The sequence below is a fragment of the Acanthopagrus latus genome, chromosome 7, assembly GCF_904848185.1.
Source record: "Acanthopagrus latus isolate v.2019 chromosome 7, fAcaLat1.1, whole genome shotgun sequence".
Classification (NCBI taxonomy): Eukaryota; Metazoa; Chordata; class Actinopteri; order Spariformes; family Sparidae; genus Acanthopagrus; species Acanthopagrus latus.
Window position 1 is genome coordinate 30,269,579 of NC_051045.1, and position 17,641 is coordinate 30,287,219.

The 17,641-nt window shown below is 42.9% G+C and overlaps 1 protein-coding gene across 2 annotated transcripts in view; it reads left to right on the forward strand.

The window, feature by feature from the left end:
* myt1b (myelin transcription factor 1b) overlaps positions 1-17,641 on the forward strand; it is a 115,974-nt gene that overhangs the window by 67,746 nt on the left and 30,587 nt on the right. The window contains exons 1-2 of one of the 2 annotated variants that reach the window (XM_037103759.1): positions 4,931-5,032; positions 14,379-14,485. In XM_037103759.1, coding sequence (XP_036959654.1) covers positions 5,008-5,032; positions 14,379-14,485 — 132 coding nt within the window. In that variant the 5' untranslated portion in view covers positions 4,931-5,007. Of the gene's footprint in view, positions 1-4,930; positions 5,033-14,378; positions 14,486-17,641 lie in introns of those variants that run through there. The other variant, XM_037103758.1, reaches the window with a different exon arrangement.

Below are 17,641 nucleotides of genomic sequence, written 5' to 3' on the forward strand. Positions count from 1 at the left end.
CTAGGGCTATACAATTCACTATGCACTCTTATTAGTCATGAGCTGAGCACACAAGTGCTTCGAAGCAAAGTTGAAAATTCTATAATGTTGTCTAACTACTATGATCTTTAGCCCCATTTTGCCTCTTGCCTTTCTGGAGCTTCACAGTAAAACAGCACTGCAGCATTCTCAACAGAAGTAGCTGGAGACTTGTTTTAAAAAAAAGAGCCCCAAGTTTCCAAATCGATATGAAAAGACAGTATCACCCTGATTTAAGATGAAATCTTCCCTTTAGCTCCTAAACTGTTGGTCTGAAGTGGGTCTAAGTGCTTGACTCTGCATCAAAGGTAATTAATGTCTTTTAATTTGGCATTTTGGTGCTTTTGCACTCTCAGATTATGTATGGAACTGTATGGAGTGATTTTATGTTCTCCAATTTTTTCTATTTTTAATTAATTATTATTATTATTATTATTATTATTAGATTTTACATCAAGTCTCCCGCTACTTCAGTTGTTTAAGATAAATGCTGAAACTTTGTTTTGCTGTGAAGCTCCAGAAATGTTTTTTGGACTGCAAAACTTCACCTGACATTAGCAGGGAGGGAGGAAATAATAATGACTGGATTTACATTTTTGGGTGAACTTTTTCTTTAACTACTTTTAGCTTTTCTAGAATGCACACAATGAGGAGTGTGGATGTGACCCCCATTGCCAGTGGAACTATATCAGGAAGTGATCTTTTAATTGCCAGTGTGGGCAGGAAGACTGATGACAGCCAGATTAACCTGTTTTAATCTAGATATAAGTATTAAGTATATTTTTGTGAAGACATACTAGATGAATGTCAATATTCCTTTAACAATCATGACATGTTTGTACATGTACATGTTTGACTAAATCACACAGATAGTCACCTACTCTATACACTTGTGGGTGAGGTGCATAGCTGTGCCTAATGAAAGTTGACAGATATGAGTATGATCATGTTGTATGGATGTTAGAGAGAAAGAGAGAGCGAGGTTGGGGGTGTAAAAGTAAGGGGGGTGAGGCAGGAGGGGAATAAAGCCAGTGGACCTGATTGTTATCATGAGACAGGGAGAAGGACTCTGATGTCAAATGTCCATCTGTGCACGAGCCCTGGATGTGTGAGTGTGGAACCTGCTGTGTGTCCAGTCCCAGGCTAACATTATAGAGTGCAACTTAACTTCTACTTTATCTTTAATTCAAACCAAATCTGCACTTTCATTAAAGGGAAAAACTTCTCCCAAACAGCTGAGCAGTGACCCTTTTGTCTCTTTACCAGCTCAGTCGAAAGTTGTTACTAGTCAAGATGCTGAATAACAATGATGAAAGCATAGCAGGGAACATTTAAGAGGACTTCAGAATAATGATGATGAAGATGGAGTGAAATTTCCATTAATTAGCTCATGTGGGTCATTTTCTCAACAAGGTCCTGTTTCCTTCTCTTCAGTTTGTGTGTGTGTGTGTGTGTGTGTGTGTGTGTGTGTGTGTGTGTGTGTGTGTGTATTTGTATTTGTATTTGTTTAAACTTTATTGTCACCCCCATCTCCAGGACAGCTGGAGGCTATGTCAGAGTTCAGCTGCGTCTTATACAGAGCGCAGAATTGGGGAGGAGGGGGGGATTAGTGTGTTTGCATTCATTTCTGTGAATGTGTACTTTCATATGTGTCTGTGTGTGTTGAACAGAAGGGTGGGGGTGAATAGTGAAGTTAATAGTCTAATGAGAGCACTGTGCTCAGGAGCAGTATGGGTTGTCTGGTATCTGTAGATAAAAAAACTTGCTGTGGCATCAGTGGAGACCCTGCAGCTCTCCTTAACAGCAGCACCTCCTTTGTCCACACACACCAAAGGCAATGTAAGAAGCAGCTGATTCATTAGATGTGTGTGTTTCTCTTTCACTTTGTGTCATGAGAGCAGTGAGTGGAGGGATATCAGCTCATAAGTATAAATATATAGAAATGTCATTTCTAAATGGTAGGTAAACTTTGTTTTAAATTAAAAGATGTGTCAGTTAAGTTAAGTTCAGTAGAATAAAACAAACTTATAATGGTAGGTTAATTTGTTGTTTATTTTTGTTGTTTGGTTTAATTTAGCTCTTGTTTGTTTGGTTAAATTTTAGCTTTTTGACAATTCAGGTTTAAAATTGCTGTAAGCATCATTCTATATTTTCTTAAAATACGTTGAATAGGTCCATATTCCAAAAGTCACCCCTGTTACAGAGTGTCTCGTCACCAACCCATGTCTCTCCTGCTGATGCTCATGCAGTGAACGAGAAAAGCTATTTTCTGGTATCCCTGCCCACTTTATCCAATCAGGACAGAGAACTCCATTAAGAGGCGGTCCTGTCTGCTTGATGGACACACAGAGAGCAGGATCCTTCTGTTCTTGTACCTACATCAGCAATGGTGGAACAAGAAATGCTACCAATTCATTCTCATTCCATCACAGAAACATGAGAGCTGTAGAAATCACTGGACCTAAAGGCTGCCATGATAAACATGTTCTTTACAAGTGGATGGAAACGTTTCACTATATCTGTACATGTGATTGTGACACTTTGTTGAAATGTCGATACACATCTGAAGTTACAAAGTATCTGTGATCAGCCATGACAGTGTGGATGGTATTGTTTTCACCGTTGACTGTGTGTGTCATCATGCCAACATGCTGCCTTGATATAGCACGGAAACAGTTTGGAGTCATTTGCAAGATGCTTATATGTCTGTGTGTATACTGATTTTTGTCAAGGTGATAGCATCTCAACTTCGTAAGACTCATTTTTAAAACGTTCCATGTGTTAATTTGAAATCAAAATCAATACAAGGATGGTTGGGCATATTGAAAAAATCAGATGCAGTTCACTGGTTTCAGTTCACCGATTTGGCATTAAAGGTTGTTTAGATGCTCACAATTCTTCTGCTTTTCTCAGGAGCCAAGCTGAATTGAGCTTAGTGGCGACAAGTTTGGCTCATTACAACTTAAAATCAATATAAAACCAAGAACAATGAACTACATATATGTAAAAAAAAAAAGTACAAACCAAGGATTAAGAGACAGGAACATGACGAGGAACACCAGAGACACAGGACTTACATGTGTGAAAAGACAACGGGAACAACAGATGAACTGACAAAGAGTGAGGGGGAAAAAAACAAGCTCTTATTCAAACTAAACTAACAAGGTGATGAGGTCCAGGTGGAAGGACACTGGCAGCAGGACAATGCTAACAAGACTGATGTGAAGCAGATGTGGGGAAAATCATTCCAGGGAGGCGTGAAGAAGGGAAACACAATGCTGAGAACACAGGTAAGCAGGAAGTGGAAGGGACAACGTGACCAGGAGGATATATACATACAAAATAAAACAGGAAATAACTCATCAATCACCAAATCAGGAAAAAAACAAAAACATTGTAGGAATCCCAGTGTGACCTAGAAACCCTGCTCTCAGTGCTATGAAAAGGCAAGTGTCACTTACTGATCTAGTAGAAAGAACGCCCGGCTCAAGTATGATGTAATTTTTTCCCGCAGCCATTACACTGTGACATCAGTATATACTTCAGAATAATAAGAGAAGTTAAAGCAACAACAAATAATAATAGACAGCAGATCAACTAGGGTTAGTTGAGTAGTTTAGTAAAGACAGTACGACAGAATAAAAGTGGATTTCATTTTGTTTTGTTTCTTTCAATTTAGTATACTGGCAAACATTTTTTCAAGCTTATGAAGAAGGTGGAGGGATTTTAGGTTTGATAAGTTTTGTCTGGTTTCAAGTAGTTCAGGTTATTTTTGTTTTTGTTTCATTCAGTAGCACACAAAAACTCACAAGTTGCTGATCTGACAGGGACTTATCTCTAACTTACATTCACTTACAATGAAATGTCATGGGGGGTTGAACAGATTTGAGCTGGTTTGAGGGTTTTACCAAACAATTACAAATATACATATTTATTCTCCATTCCCTGTAAGATGGGCAGTTATTAAACAGAAAATAGAAAAATGTGCATGAAATAAAATGAAATGAGGAAGAAAAATGCAGTGAGGTTGCTTTATCCGTCATGACATGTTGGAGAGATGGGGATGGGGTAATGGGAGCAAGCAATGGGAGAGCTCATTATCTGGCAGGCCATCTGCTATTGGGAGGGAGGACCTGTCTGTCTGTCCCAGACACAGACACTCTGAATAGGCCTGGAGTTAGACTCAAAATGGTCCTCTAACTTACCCAAATTAGCTGTACATCTGCTATATGCGGTGACATGTGATCAAGGAGGGTGCTTTGAACCTACAGTGTGTGAGAAGTGTTGATAACATGAGCGCAGATTTGGAACTTTAAGGATAGAAAGGTTGAATGAAAAAAAAACAAAAAACTAATAACATGAAGTATTGCTGCTTAGGCTGTCATTACCATACTCCCATCATGTCTTGCATATGTGAGTTCATAGTGGGATACTTTCTTTCTTTGCCACAAGTTTTTTTTCCGTGTAGTGTCCTGTTCTCACTCTGGTTCTCTTCAAGTCCGTCCTAATGTATCGAGCTCATGTTTGAGAGAAATTAGTCCAGATCTGAAAAAACAAAACAAAACAAAACAAAAACAGTGCACAAAATAAGTATTTGTATGAGCTGGAGGACAGAGATGGGTGTTTATAGAGTTCTATCAGATGGCATTGTTGGGTGGGGGTGATGGGGGTGATGGGGATGGGGGGGTGCTTAGTGTGAGAAGTTGCCGGGTGCAGCAGATGCTCTTTGTTGCTGCTCAGGCTATTGTTATTGAAAGCTGAGACCGGCGGACTGGGATTGGGTCCAGCTCCTGGCAGCAGGAGGACAGAAGCTCTTCCCGTTGGCTCTCTGCGACTGTCAGTCAGTCGCTCGTCCCGCCCACCGGCCCTCCCTTCCCCGGCCGCAGAAGTTGATGTAAAGTTTGAGCAACTTTGTCCGGCAGAGTTAAACTTGTCAGCAGCTCTTGGCGGTCGTTGCGGGACCGAAGGAAGAAACAGAGGACCGCAATCATGAAGCTGTGTCGCACTTTTCTAGGTTCGTATCTCTCACTTGTTTCCACAGAACTGCAGCAACTTCAAAGTGAACTTTGTGTTTCGGAATCCGGGCTCTGTTTGGACCAGCACACTGTGAAAACAGTGTGTATGAGGATGAGCGGTTTTATCGTATCCTTCCATCCTATCCTCCCTCCGCTTTTCATCTGTAGCAGGCTATAACCAGGCTAGATATATGTTAACGTTACATATTACACAGAGCTAGTGTTAAGTTGTTGGGAGCAGCAGTCAGTCGCTCTGTCTCTATTTGCAATACAAGTCTTTATAAAGACAGCGTCGCTGTGCAGGATTAAACAGGCTTAGTTGTGTCTGATCACACCAGCTCTAACTTTAAAACCTGTATGCGGAGGACTTCCAATCCAAGCTGCTCCAGACAATAAAACTTGTGAACTTCTCTCTAGCCGATAACTGCGACTAAACTTCAACCCCCGGGGTAAAAACTAGTCAGACAAAGGACAGTTGGTCCCCTTGGGGACCGTGTGGCCCCGGTACCGTGGGGACAATGCCAAGCTGCGGGCTTATTAAAACTTTTTTGTTGTGTTAGTCTGTCGGCTTGTTCCATCTGTCGAGGGACTATAGGGGCCTCCCCCAGTCCCAACCTCAGCGCTCAGTCAGCTGCTGCCCCATGTAATATTTATACTGGCTGCCTGCACAATATAGCCACCATACAACTGCTATAGTCTGGACCAGAGACCATTAAATAGCTGCGGGCCTCTGCAGGCCATCTGCAGCTGCACTTACACTGTGTGAGAACAGAGGAAAAGTTTTCCCGGCCCACAGAGAGGGTGTCGGGTCATATGGCGTTCAAAATAAATTCTATACAACTATTCAGATTCATTAGTTTGATAACGTTTTCTTTAATAAGGTAATTGAACGTAATAGTCCAAGGTAGTAGAGTGGATTTTACACACGCGATACACACTTTGTAACAACAGAGGGAAAGAGTTTTGGTAACATTTTATTTCAGCTACCGTTCACAGAGGGTGAGTACAAACCCTTCAATAAGCACCGCTTTGTTGTAATGTTGCAACTAATGTTTATAAACCATTATAAATACTTAATAAATGCTTTATAAAGCATGTCACTATTCAACTAAAGCTGAATTAACTATACTAGTATTATTATGACGTCATTATAAGGTGTTTTTCTGAGTTTTCAGATCTTAGAGTCTCAGCCTTCACAATGAAAGGTTAAAAGGATATAATAACAACAGTAATAACAATAATAATAATAATAATAATAATAATAATAATAATAATCATTATTATTATTATCATTATTATTATTATTATTATATAACAATATAATAGATTAGATGGTTCAGTCTAATTTGGCTCAGTTTAGTTTAAATGAGTTTAGTTGTGACCATTCAGGCTTATAAAAGTGAATCTTCTTTGGTTTCTGTTTATTTGTATATAGTAACAGACAAGTGTCGAAGCTTCACACACGGATAAAGTGAGTGTAAAATAAATTAAATGAACTAGTAATGTTTTCTGATAAGCGGCGGCTTTAAATGAATACCTGGAATAACATGACTTCCATAAGTCCTGACTAACACCATTAAACTTCTCCTTATGCTGCACCTAATGAGGCAGATATTCAGTGAGAGCAGCGCGCAGACAAAAGCCTTTGTTACCTCCACAATACGCTTATGTAAGGTATTGTGCAGGCCCGAGAGCCTCAGCGGGCCGGAGCTCTCCGCGGTTCTGAACACACTCACATGCACGCGCGCAGTGCTTCTGAGCTGTCCGTAGTTCTGAAATCTCGGCACAGACGGACCCGGGCAGACTGAGCCCATGTTCTGTCTGTCTGTCTGCTCCATAATCACGCGTGTGCGGCCCTCGGGCCCCGCCGCGGCTCCCTCAGCTCACTTCCGTACCTGACCTGCAGGACCAACTTTCCACACGGTCCCCTCTCTTGGATCAGGGCCCGGGTGTTTTTTTTTTTTCTTTTTCGTTTTGTTTTGTTTTTTTCCGTATTTTCTCTCTTTTGTTTATTCCACTGTCGGTGCTGTTGTTGTGTGCTTCCTCTCTCTGCTCAGCCTGAAATCATACTGATGCGGCGTGCACGGCCGGTGATTGATTTCAGCTCCAATGCATAACAATGGGATTGCACAAAAAGAGCCTGCTGCAAGGAGATAAGAATTTAATAGAATTTCTGAAAGCTGAAGGTTGGGCTTTTTGAATATTCCCTCCGTACGCGGCGTGGAGACAGCAGATAAAGGATGGCATTTGTGGGGACTATTCTCAAATGGCTTGTAATGAATGGTTGTCATTTCCACTAATGGTTTCAAAACAGCAAAGCAAAACCACGGTGTGAGCAACATTTGGGAGTGACTCCAAGTTGCACTATTAAGAGCAGCCGTTTGTTGTCTGGAGCTGCGCTGACAGTTGGCATTATTCTCTCAATGAGCCTAAAAACTATCAACAGATCTGTTTCTGGCAGTGATCACTCTTCTTTAAAATAAACTCACACCGTTTCAACCAAACTATTTCTCCGCAGCGTATTATTTTGAGTGATAACTCAGATTGATATCGCGCTCACATCCCCTCTCCTCCCCGGAGCATTTCCGTAAAGCGCCCTCGGAGACTTTCCTTTCTGCCTATATGTCGTTAAAATTCATCTTTCCGTACAGAGCAGTGATCAGATACTGTCAGTGCGCCGTGCATACACTAACTCAGCATACAACTACTACATCAATTCCCAGTCCGAGAGAGAAAAAAAGGTCCCCTGAATGAATTATTGGACGGTACCACTTCCCAGAATGAGAGTGGGGGGTGCGGTGAAGGATTACAGTAGCTATAACCTCCGCGAAGCATCTGCGGAACATGAAGAACGTGTCAGCCAGGGAAACGTCCGAAACGCGAGCTCACTGAGGCGGGTGGTGTGTGGAGCCAGAGGCGCACAGATGCTTCCTCACGGTGCGTGATGTCACAGATGTTCGGGGAGTGAAAGCAGCGGGGGGAACTTCTTTTCATGTTGGGGGAAATCGTGTGCGCTCTGAATGCAGAGACGATGCAACATTTCGTTTCTGGCTTGAAGGTGTCAGTTCTACAGGCTCAGATGATGTATGTGTTTGAGAGAGAGAAGGAGGGAGGGGGTGGGGTGGAGGAGGAGGAGGAGGAGACAGTCAAAGAGAGGGAGTGTGTGCGTATTCATCTGCCCATTGAGTTGGTGTGTAGTAAGGGGGGACCTCAAGCCCTGCCCATCTGATGCTGGAGGTTTTACTACAGCTTCCGTGATGTCATGGCAAAGGGCGGAGGGAGGAGATGGGGGGCGGGGGGTTCGGGGTGGAGAGGGGATGGAGGGGGGGGCGGGGGGGTACAATGGCTCATGAGGGAAAGGTAAGTCAATATTACGTTTTTTTCTCGCTGACAAAGGCAAATGAAGCCATGTTTTTGCTTACAAACAAGTAACATCTTAACGCCTCGATCCGGAGCCGTGCGCTGCTGCGCTGTGGAGGACAGGCCGCCCGGGAAACCTTCGCTCGCTCTTTTTATTTATCACATCTGGACATTTGTGACGGGATAGATGAACGTTTTTAAAACCTTTGCTCGGGATATCTTTGTAGCAAACTACTTGAAAGCGACCTGCAACTCTCAAAACACGGCAAGGACACAGCGCCAGCCCCCGCGGAAAGATTGTTGAATACAGGTAATGAACGGTGTTTATGTTTTGATGATAAACTAAATATAGGTTAATAATCATAAAACTGGAAATCTACGGCCGTCTTTGCATAACTTTGATCTTAGGCTGGATCATTGGAGTCAGTGAAAGCATCGCCGACAGCTTGATTTTGTGGTGATTAGTGGTCCTTTTGACATTTTATTATATTATGATTCCTCGAATATGTTTTCAAAGTTACTTACTTCAGTTTGACTTGATTGTTCTCTTGAACGTATAGGTTTGTGTACTCGATTTATTTGCATTTTCAAAGGTGGTGATAGTATGTGTAAGGCGTTCCAAATACAGAAGATGCTGTTTTTGATGTTGTTCATGTTTACACTCCGCCTCATGATAATAATAAGTGGGAATAAAGCAGCTATGGCGCTTTCTCAGCGCCTCAGTGATGCGTGTTTACCCACTTCTCTGTCACTCCGTCTCTGTTGGATAGTTCATCAGCGCGTTGGACGCACTTGCTCTAAAAATGGACTATAGGCCTATTATATTCCCTGAATGCTCTCTTAGCGAACTGAGTCATACCTGAAGTGTATTCTCCACTCCGTCCTCTAGTTTCACCTTCTATATCTCCAGGAATAAATTAGCCACTCTACTGTACTCACCACAGCGCCGACTATACTACACTGCCGCCACGTTATGCCTGCCCTTTTTCTCTCTCTGGGGTTGTTACAGCGGGGTGTGATATCTATCTGGAGTTCAGCACCAAATTCTGTTATTAGGATGTTACAGTGGGCGTTGAGCAGGATGCGCGCGCGCGCGTGTGTGTGTGTGGACGCACGGACAGATGGATGGATGGAAGGATGGAGTGAGTGTGTGTGTTTGAGAGGGAGGGAGGGAGGGGTTGGCCATTTGATCCTCTGCAGCAAAAAAACAGAGATGCTCTCTTCAAATGTCAGCCGCCTTTAGTGCGCAGATGAAAAAAAAAGTGCTTCGAAGCGTCAGAGGCAGCTCGAGCTGCACATTTCGCCGGATTTTGAAGCGCTCATCCTGCCGGATTCACCCCGAGACTGTGCTGCGGTGTGCACTGTGCCCCCTCCGCGCTTTGCTTAGATGGCCACGTAATGTGCTGTGTGTGCGCCTCGCGGTCTGTCAAAGCACCTGCGTCCTAAGATGGAGGAAAGCGATGAGGGATGATGATACAGTGTTATGTCACCCGCTCTTTAAGTTGCTCTCCATCCCCGCTGTAGTAGCCTATGAAACTAGTCCATGTCGCTGGATCACCGAGCAGCGCTGCACTCCTGACAAACTTCAGCTGTTAGTCATGATGTTTAGACATCTTTCAGGACCGGAAGCAGCAGAAAGGACAGCTCTAAATGAATTGCACTGTTTCCATTAGAAAAACATCCACCTTTAGAAACAGCGAGCCGTTTAAACTGATGAGAGTTTGACTTTTGGGGGAAAAAAGTCGTTTTGCTTTATGGAACTGTTTTTCTGCAATTATATTTAATTTCCTGCACCTGAAATGTCACTTTCACCCCCAAGCAGTTTTAAAGTCTAATAAATAAATGAATAATCTGCATTGTACGATAACATAGTTTTTCTATGTGCACATCTTCAAAGATATATGATGCTTAGATTATGAAGTATACAACAATGGAGGATGGTCATCATTTTCATCAAAATGTAATAATCCTGTCCTGCAAAAGTACCCAAAATTCAGTTTGGTATTTTTGGAATCTATTTTTGGATATTGACTAGAATTTAGATCTTAGTTTAGTTAGAATGTTGTACTTTTTTTGTTGGGTCTGAACAACACAGAACTGCAGTGATGAGCTGTGTTAGGTCCTGGTTGAAGAGCTCAATGGTAGAATATGTTCCGATATTTGACCACTTTATAAAATGTAAAAAAAACTAAAACAGAACAGACCTCTGGTGGGCTTTGTTACTTCAAAGAGTTTTTGAAAAATGTAGTTGTGGTTGTGTTTGAGGCTGTTTAATCCATGTAGCTCATGAGAATTCACAGAAGCAGCATTCACTCAGAGTGAAACTGTTAGTCTATTGTTAGGCTTAATGTAGAATGACACTGAGCTCAAGATGGGATGCATCATAGGCTGAAATAATAAAACACTTATTGTTTTTCTTATGTTCACTTTTCCTATGAAATGTAGCCTAGTTTCAGGGGATTAACGAATTAGGTTATTGGTGCCTTATGCTGTCACTGGAGGATAACTGCAGAGTATGGAGCTGTATGTAGCGCAGGCCCAGATGGGAAGTTGCTTCCGTTTTCTGCAGTTACCGTGATAGGAGGAATGTCTCTATGAAGGCTTGAATAGCCCATGGTGAGGACAGCAGGTGCTGGAGGAGGGAGAGCAATAAACATGTTGGAAGAGCAGCTGGGGCCAAATTGCACCCTCGTCATTCAAAGCCTATCAGAAATCTGAGCAATACAAGCAAAGGTCAGGGTCAGCCAGGCTTTCAATGGAGAGGAGACATTTCAAATGAAAGCCTGCAAATAATGAATTTCATGCCCTGCGTTCAAAGAGAAATACATTTTAAAAAGAAAATTAATTAAACAGTAAGCCAAAAATGCATCACTTCCCAGATGGGCAGAAAAAGCACGACATGCAGAAGTGTTTAGAACATCACAAACTGCTCCCTGAAGCAGAAAGGTGCACAGATCATACAGTTAGCGTTGTGTTTTAGAACATGTTGGTGCTGTCTCTCAGATGCTGAGGTCAGGGTGGCCCTCAGGGGAGCTCCTCCAAAAGCTGGTTACCATGGAGCCCTCTCTTCCATACCCCGCCCCTAAACTGCCACCCCAGAACTGATAAGACCACCCCACAGACACTTTGTCGAGTCCCTGGCTAAAGGCCGGCCTCTCATAGGTAACTGTGTGCTGTTTTCTTTGACCTTCAGACTGGGACATGGAAACTCAAAGGAGGGTTTTGGCAGTTCATCAGAATGATATTTTTCTATACATTACAAATCCAATGATCACATCTGCCAAATAACGTGGCTCTTCAGATGCTGTTGTCCTGTGACACAAAGACATCAGTCAACTTTTGATTTCTCTGTCTCTTGTGCCCGGCTCACTCTAATCACACTACGCTGTCTGTAAATCCTGCTTAACAGGACCCGGGGTGTACAGCTGGCCCTGGCCCTGTATGAACACTAATACTGTTACAAACAGTTCACCCTGGTATTTAATCTAACCAAGGATTTAGGCCTCTTTGCTCCATTGTCCCAATACAGTAAGCCTCCTGCATATAATGGTATTACTCAAGCCTAAACTTTGTTTTATTTTTATTTTTGTATCAATTTGCATACTAAATATGTTGATTTCATTGTTTAATTTTATCCATATTCAGATTGTCTAAACTTTGCCTCAGGATTGTGAGCTCATATAAAATCACAGAACTATCACATCAGATAGTTTTATGTTTTTTCATCTGTGAAGGATCCACATGTTCAGGTTTTCAACAAGAACAACAGAAGGGAGCATAAAATGGTCAATTCACCACCTTTCTGTGATTAATTACCTTATTTTATAGACCTCAGCAATCAGATTCTGAAGATGCATTTGGTGTGTCTGTGGCAGGAACAGTGGCTCAGGACTGAACAAAGTGAGCAGGAACGCTGACACATGGCCTGAGGCAGTGTGTCCTAATAGAGGGCTGTTATATATTTGGCATTTAGGAAGGCCTCTCAGCTCCTTGGCTCCCAAACTAACAATACAGGATGGATGCTCACTTCACTTTGCTTTTAAAGAAAAAAAGAGAGAGAGTAAAAAGAAATAAGTGTGTTTGCGGGCCTGTGTGCGTGGAGACGGACAGAGCTGAGACAAAGAGACAGAGACAGAGATGCAAACTAACAGTATTGCTGTTGTAATCACTTTTCCGCTGAGGGGGGAGTGAAAGTTGATAAACAAGCATTTTGCAGAGTGCTGGCAGGGCGCTGGCGAGGTTTGCACATAGTGGGCAAAGTAGGGATGGGCGTGGAGGGGGGAGGTTGATGGAGGGAGGGAGAGGAGGAGGGGGTGCGGAGGGTAGGGCTGGTCTGCCTTGGGACCCCTCGGATACGAGGATGCAGCCTTTTGTTGTCTCAGTGACTCTGTGCTTTCAGATTGACATTGCTTTTAGTTTGCACTTTGCATGCACTGTGGGTTCACGCACGGGACAGTGTGCGCAGAGAAAATAACTCACTGTATCTTTGAAAGCAACAAGGAGAGAGATGAAAAGGTAGAGATAATAGATGGGAGGAAATGAGGGGGACAGAGGCCAGGGATTTATATTCAGGTTCAAGTGAAAAGAGGTTTATGTTTTGTAGGCTGTCAGGACTGCTGCAGGTGATCTGAAAGAGCTGTATTAAGTCGTTTTTACATTTGGAACATTCATTCATTGTTTTATGTCAAAATTCAAATGTTTTCAATAATCCCACAGCATTAATCTCATTTTGTGAACCATTACTCTTCCACAATATTGCAGCTTCTGTTTACATTTCCAGTCGAGTGGACTAAGAGTGTGCTGAGCCAAACCTTGGACTGTTTGGGTTTTATTTCCTCTGAGATGTTGTTGAGGACAAACAGATAGGTAGCAGTACAGAAGAGGAGTCACTAGAAGCTCAAGGGCACTTCCTCTTTCATAACGTTCTGTTGCCAAGACACACAATCCATAGAAAGGTGAAAGCTAAAGGGTATACATGTGTATATATATGTATGTCCAAAAAGAATCAGATTTCAACGTACCAGCTTGGTGGTGCATAGATAGATAGAGAGAGACAGACAGAGAGAGAGAGAGAGAGAGAGAGAGAGAGAGAGAGAGAGAGAGAGAGAGAGAGAGAGACAGAGACAGAGAGAGAGAGAGAGAGAGAGAGACAGAGAGAGAGAGAGAGAGAGAGAGAGAGACAGAGAGAGAGAGAGACAGAGAGAGAGAGAGAGAGAGAGAGAGAGAGACAGAGAGAGAGACAGAGAGAGAGAGAGAGAGAGAGAGACAGGGAGGGAGCCACATCCGCCACTTTCAGAGTCCCGCAGCTGAAGTGTTTTAAAGCTACACTAGTTGAAAAGTTCAGCCTTGGGCATTCACAGAAAAATACTCTGCACTCTCCCTGAACTTGAATCTATGGGGGAAAAATATGACCAGCGTTGGGACAACTCTCTGTTTTGTATTTACCTCCACCATCCTGCTCTGAAAGCAGGAAGAATGGAAGGGGGGGTTTGTGGTAGATTTAGTCCGTTTCTCATGGACGATCAGGAAGATAAAGTGAAGAGCTATTACCTTGATGAAAAATAGGGGAAAGAGGGGGAGAAAAAAAGAGGCTTGATTTATGTATGATTCATTATTTACTGACCATTCTTCACCCCCTCTTCCCTAGCATAGCCCATCCCCCTGTTCGCTTATATATGCACCCTGAAAAGCTCGATAAAAATGCGCAAATTTGATTGATTCCACTAGCAGACTGACAGGGACCCCAGCTGTGGCACTTAACCATGCCTGTGTGTGCATGTGTGTGTGTGTAAAGCATACACAGTGTTCCTTTAGTTAAGACAGGACTGTCAGCAGCATGCTCCAGTGCCCCCCCATCCAAACCGCTGCCCCATCCTGTTGATGTCATATGACAACTCTCTTTTTCCCCTCTCCTTTCTTTTTCCTAAACATCTTCTCCCGTCCCTCGCCCCACCTCCTTGTTTCTTCTCACTTTTCTGGTGCTAGAAAATGAGTTTCGGGGTGAGCTTGTGAACCAGCGGTGGACACGAGGCGAGAGGACCAGCAGCCGCTGTCAGGCCTCTCAGAGACTGCAGAGCCGTCGACCAATCATGGTGAGTGACAAGGCCCTGCAGCCCTTCCCCCTCACCATCCCTCTCCACCACCCACCACGCCCCACACCCCTTCTAACCTGATTCTGCTTCCTGGGCATTTCCCCAATCCCTAACTCAATGGGGGAAGTAAAAGGGTGGAGGCAGGCTGTGTGTGTGTGCGTGTGTGTGTGCATGTGTGTGTGTGTGCATGTGTGTGTGTTGGGGTAAAAGGTGTTTGATGGCCACGCTGGACAGAGAACATGAATCAAACAGCACATCAAATCTCCCGCTTGGCCCTGCCCATCCTTTGCCTCAGCTTAGTTCAGTTTAGTTTAGCTCAGCATGGCACAGCTCAGCGTTTTCCAGCTACTGAGTTCATTTCATTTCACAGGATTTTTTTTTATGTTGAAGCACAATGAAAAAAACTTAAAAGGATGTCCTTGAGCTGCTCATACTTTTGTCCATAATATTCCTCCTTATCAGCAGAGTAGAAAAATACTCTTGTCTACCAGCTCTCCTCTCTCTTAAGCCCTCTCGCCACAGCAAACCACACTCCCCTCCGTCTTTTACTAAGATCGAAAACTTTGTGTTTGTGCCACCATTGCTCCATTCTGAAAACATCTGTTCTTTCTTTCTCTGTGCATCACAACCGCAGGTTGTGACACTCAACAAAGAGATGGAGGGATGGAAAGAGAGAGGAGCGGGGATGGTAGGATGGGTAGGCTTGGGGGGGGGGAGGGGGTTGGGGTCCCCTGGGCCCAGTAAAAGTAGTTTTGCTTCCCCTTGATGGCTCGGGTTCATCTGAAGAGATGACTTTTATTGATTTGGTTTGATTTCTGCGGCTGAGGGAGCTGAGAAGAGGGAGGAGTTGGTTTCGACACTACATCATGTGAAGCAGCCCCCGTCTGTTTGGCCCAGCACTTGTGATACCTGTCACACAACCATCCCATTATCTTCTGTAGTGGACTGAGATGAATGAAACAGGCTAAGGAATAGAGCCTGGAAAGATGTGTAGTTCTAAACACTGAAATCACATCAGGATGACTCACACTGTAAATAGCAAACCTGACAGCACACATCCACATCAGAGCCATCATGCGGTCACACATGCTCAGTCTTTTGCATATGAAGTGAGAAAACACGCTGTCTCCTCTCTTCAATACTCCACCCTGCCTTGTGTGAATTATTAAAGTGAAACTGTGGAAGGGCTTGCCGTGCGCTGATCCAACATGGAGGCTGCTTAGTGTGGTCCGCCTGTCGAGGGAACTGTGCAGCGCGCCTTTAATTGGCAGATGCTGTCCGCAGGTAATCTTTGGAGATGACAGGCTTTGTGAATGCTCCTCTCCAACTCCACTCCACCCAACCTTAACCCCCTCTTTTCCTCCCCTACTCTTGTAAACCTGAAAATGAATAAAAGAGTCATTTATGTGCACCAGGGGACGAAGGGTGACCTTCTCTCTGAAGTCATTGCCCCCAGCCAGCCATTTACATAGAGCTGTCAGAATGCAGAGCAGAGCTGGGCCCTCCTGCTCCGACCGCTGCACACAAAGAAGGACATAATTGATAATGTACAACACAGCCTGTAGAGATGAGCTGCGTCTTCCTCCTCCTCTTCCTCCTCCTGCTACGCCGTACCACATGTCACACTCACTAGTTAAACAACCCCCCCCCCACACACACACACACACACACACACACACACACATACACATGCTTCTGTGCACGCTTAATAGTTCTTGCATAGGCACACACTCGGACATACTGCCCCCTTCCCCCAGTTTTCATTTTTTTTCTCCTCTTTTTTTTCCCTCCCTTTCTCTGTTCTGAGGATGACGTTACTGGTACTGTGTAGGCCTGCCTATGTACATCATTCAAGGAGTCTGATTAAAAGACAACAAGGTAAAGGACAAATACTGAGCATACAATAAAAAGGGCGCTTTGAAAGAGATGATGAAAATCAGCTGAATGCCTGCCTGGTTGCATCTGGATTCACTCGATGTGACTTTGTGTTCATACAAATTTAATGAGCTGGAATTGAGAAAAAGGACAGGAAAAGAGGAGAACTCAGATGTGCTTACCTATTTAAATGTGCGTAACTATGGTTACGCAAACATGAAAGCAATAGGGTCCCTTTTCAGGCCAGGGTTTCATTCATGTGATGACTGTCAATGTAAGGAGGAGCCAAAGGAAGGAAGATGAAAACGTACAGGAGTAACAGAATAGTATATCATCTTTCCATGTGTCTGCGCGTGCACACACACGCGCACACACACACGCACACACACACACGCACACACACTCATTCCCTTTCTTGTCACATTCAATCATTCAATTATACAGTGGTTTGCCAGCATAAATTGTACATATGCAGTTGCACCTATGTTAGTATTTGATTCAACATTATTATTATTATTATTATTGTTGTTGTTGTTGTTGTTGTTTTCTTTTTCAATTTTTTATATTATTATCATTATTATTATTTTATTTTACAACACTTATCAAAGCCAGTGTTACAAAGTGCTTCATAAAGACAAAAACACGACCATACAAAAGAAACATAAATGTATGAATAAACACGCAGGAATAAAGAATGAAAGGGAAATAAAACTTCTAACAGTTGATACTAAAACCATATAAAACACCATAAATAGAATTTCACAAACAATGCGCACATTAAAGTAGAGCAGTGTATGGCATGTGCATTGTCAAGAATAAAGTACAGTGTAAAGAAAGAAATATACAAACAAGAAACGAAAGAAATATACAAACAAATTTAAACACAACATTTAAAGAAGGCCTTTAGATAAAATTATATTTAAGCCTTAAAAAGCAGTTAAAAGCAGATGCTGATGTAGCCAACCATAGTTCCTCCATGCAGCTCCAGCACAGCCAAGGAGGTCTAACAGCAAATGCTTAAGTCACCACTCTTCATCACATTTACAGGTTATTTTCTAATTCATAAGCAATCAGCATTGCATCTACAGTTTTCTATAGCTGTGGTTTGTCTTTTACAGTAAGAGCATAGAAAAGACATACATTTTGAGACAAGAAAATAAAATTGATCAATCAGAAATGAAAATAATTGTCTGTTGCATTGTAAAAATACTCCACTACAATAAAATTGTAAAAATAAAGGTGCAACACAGAAGAATTTGAGGTTTGACCGAATGCTACATC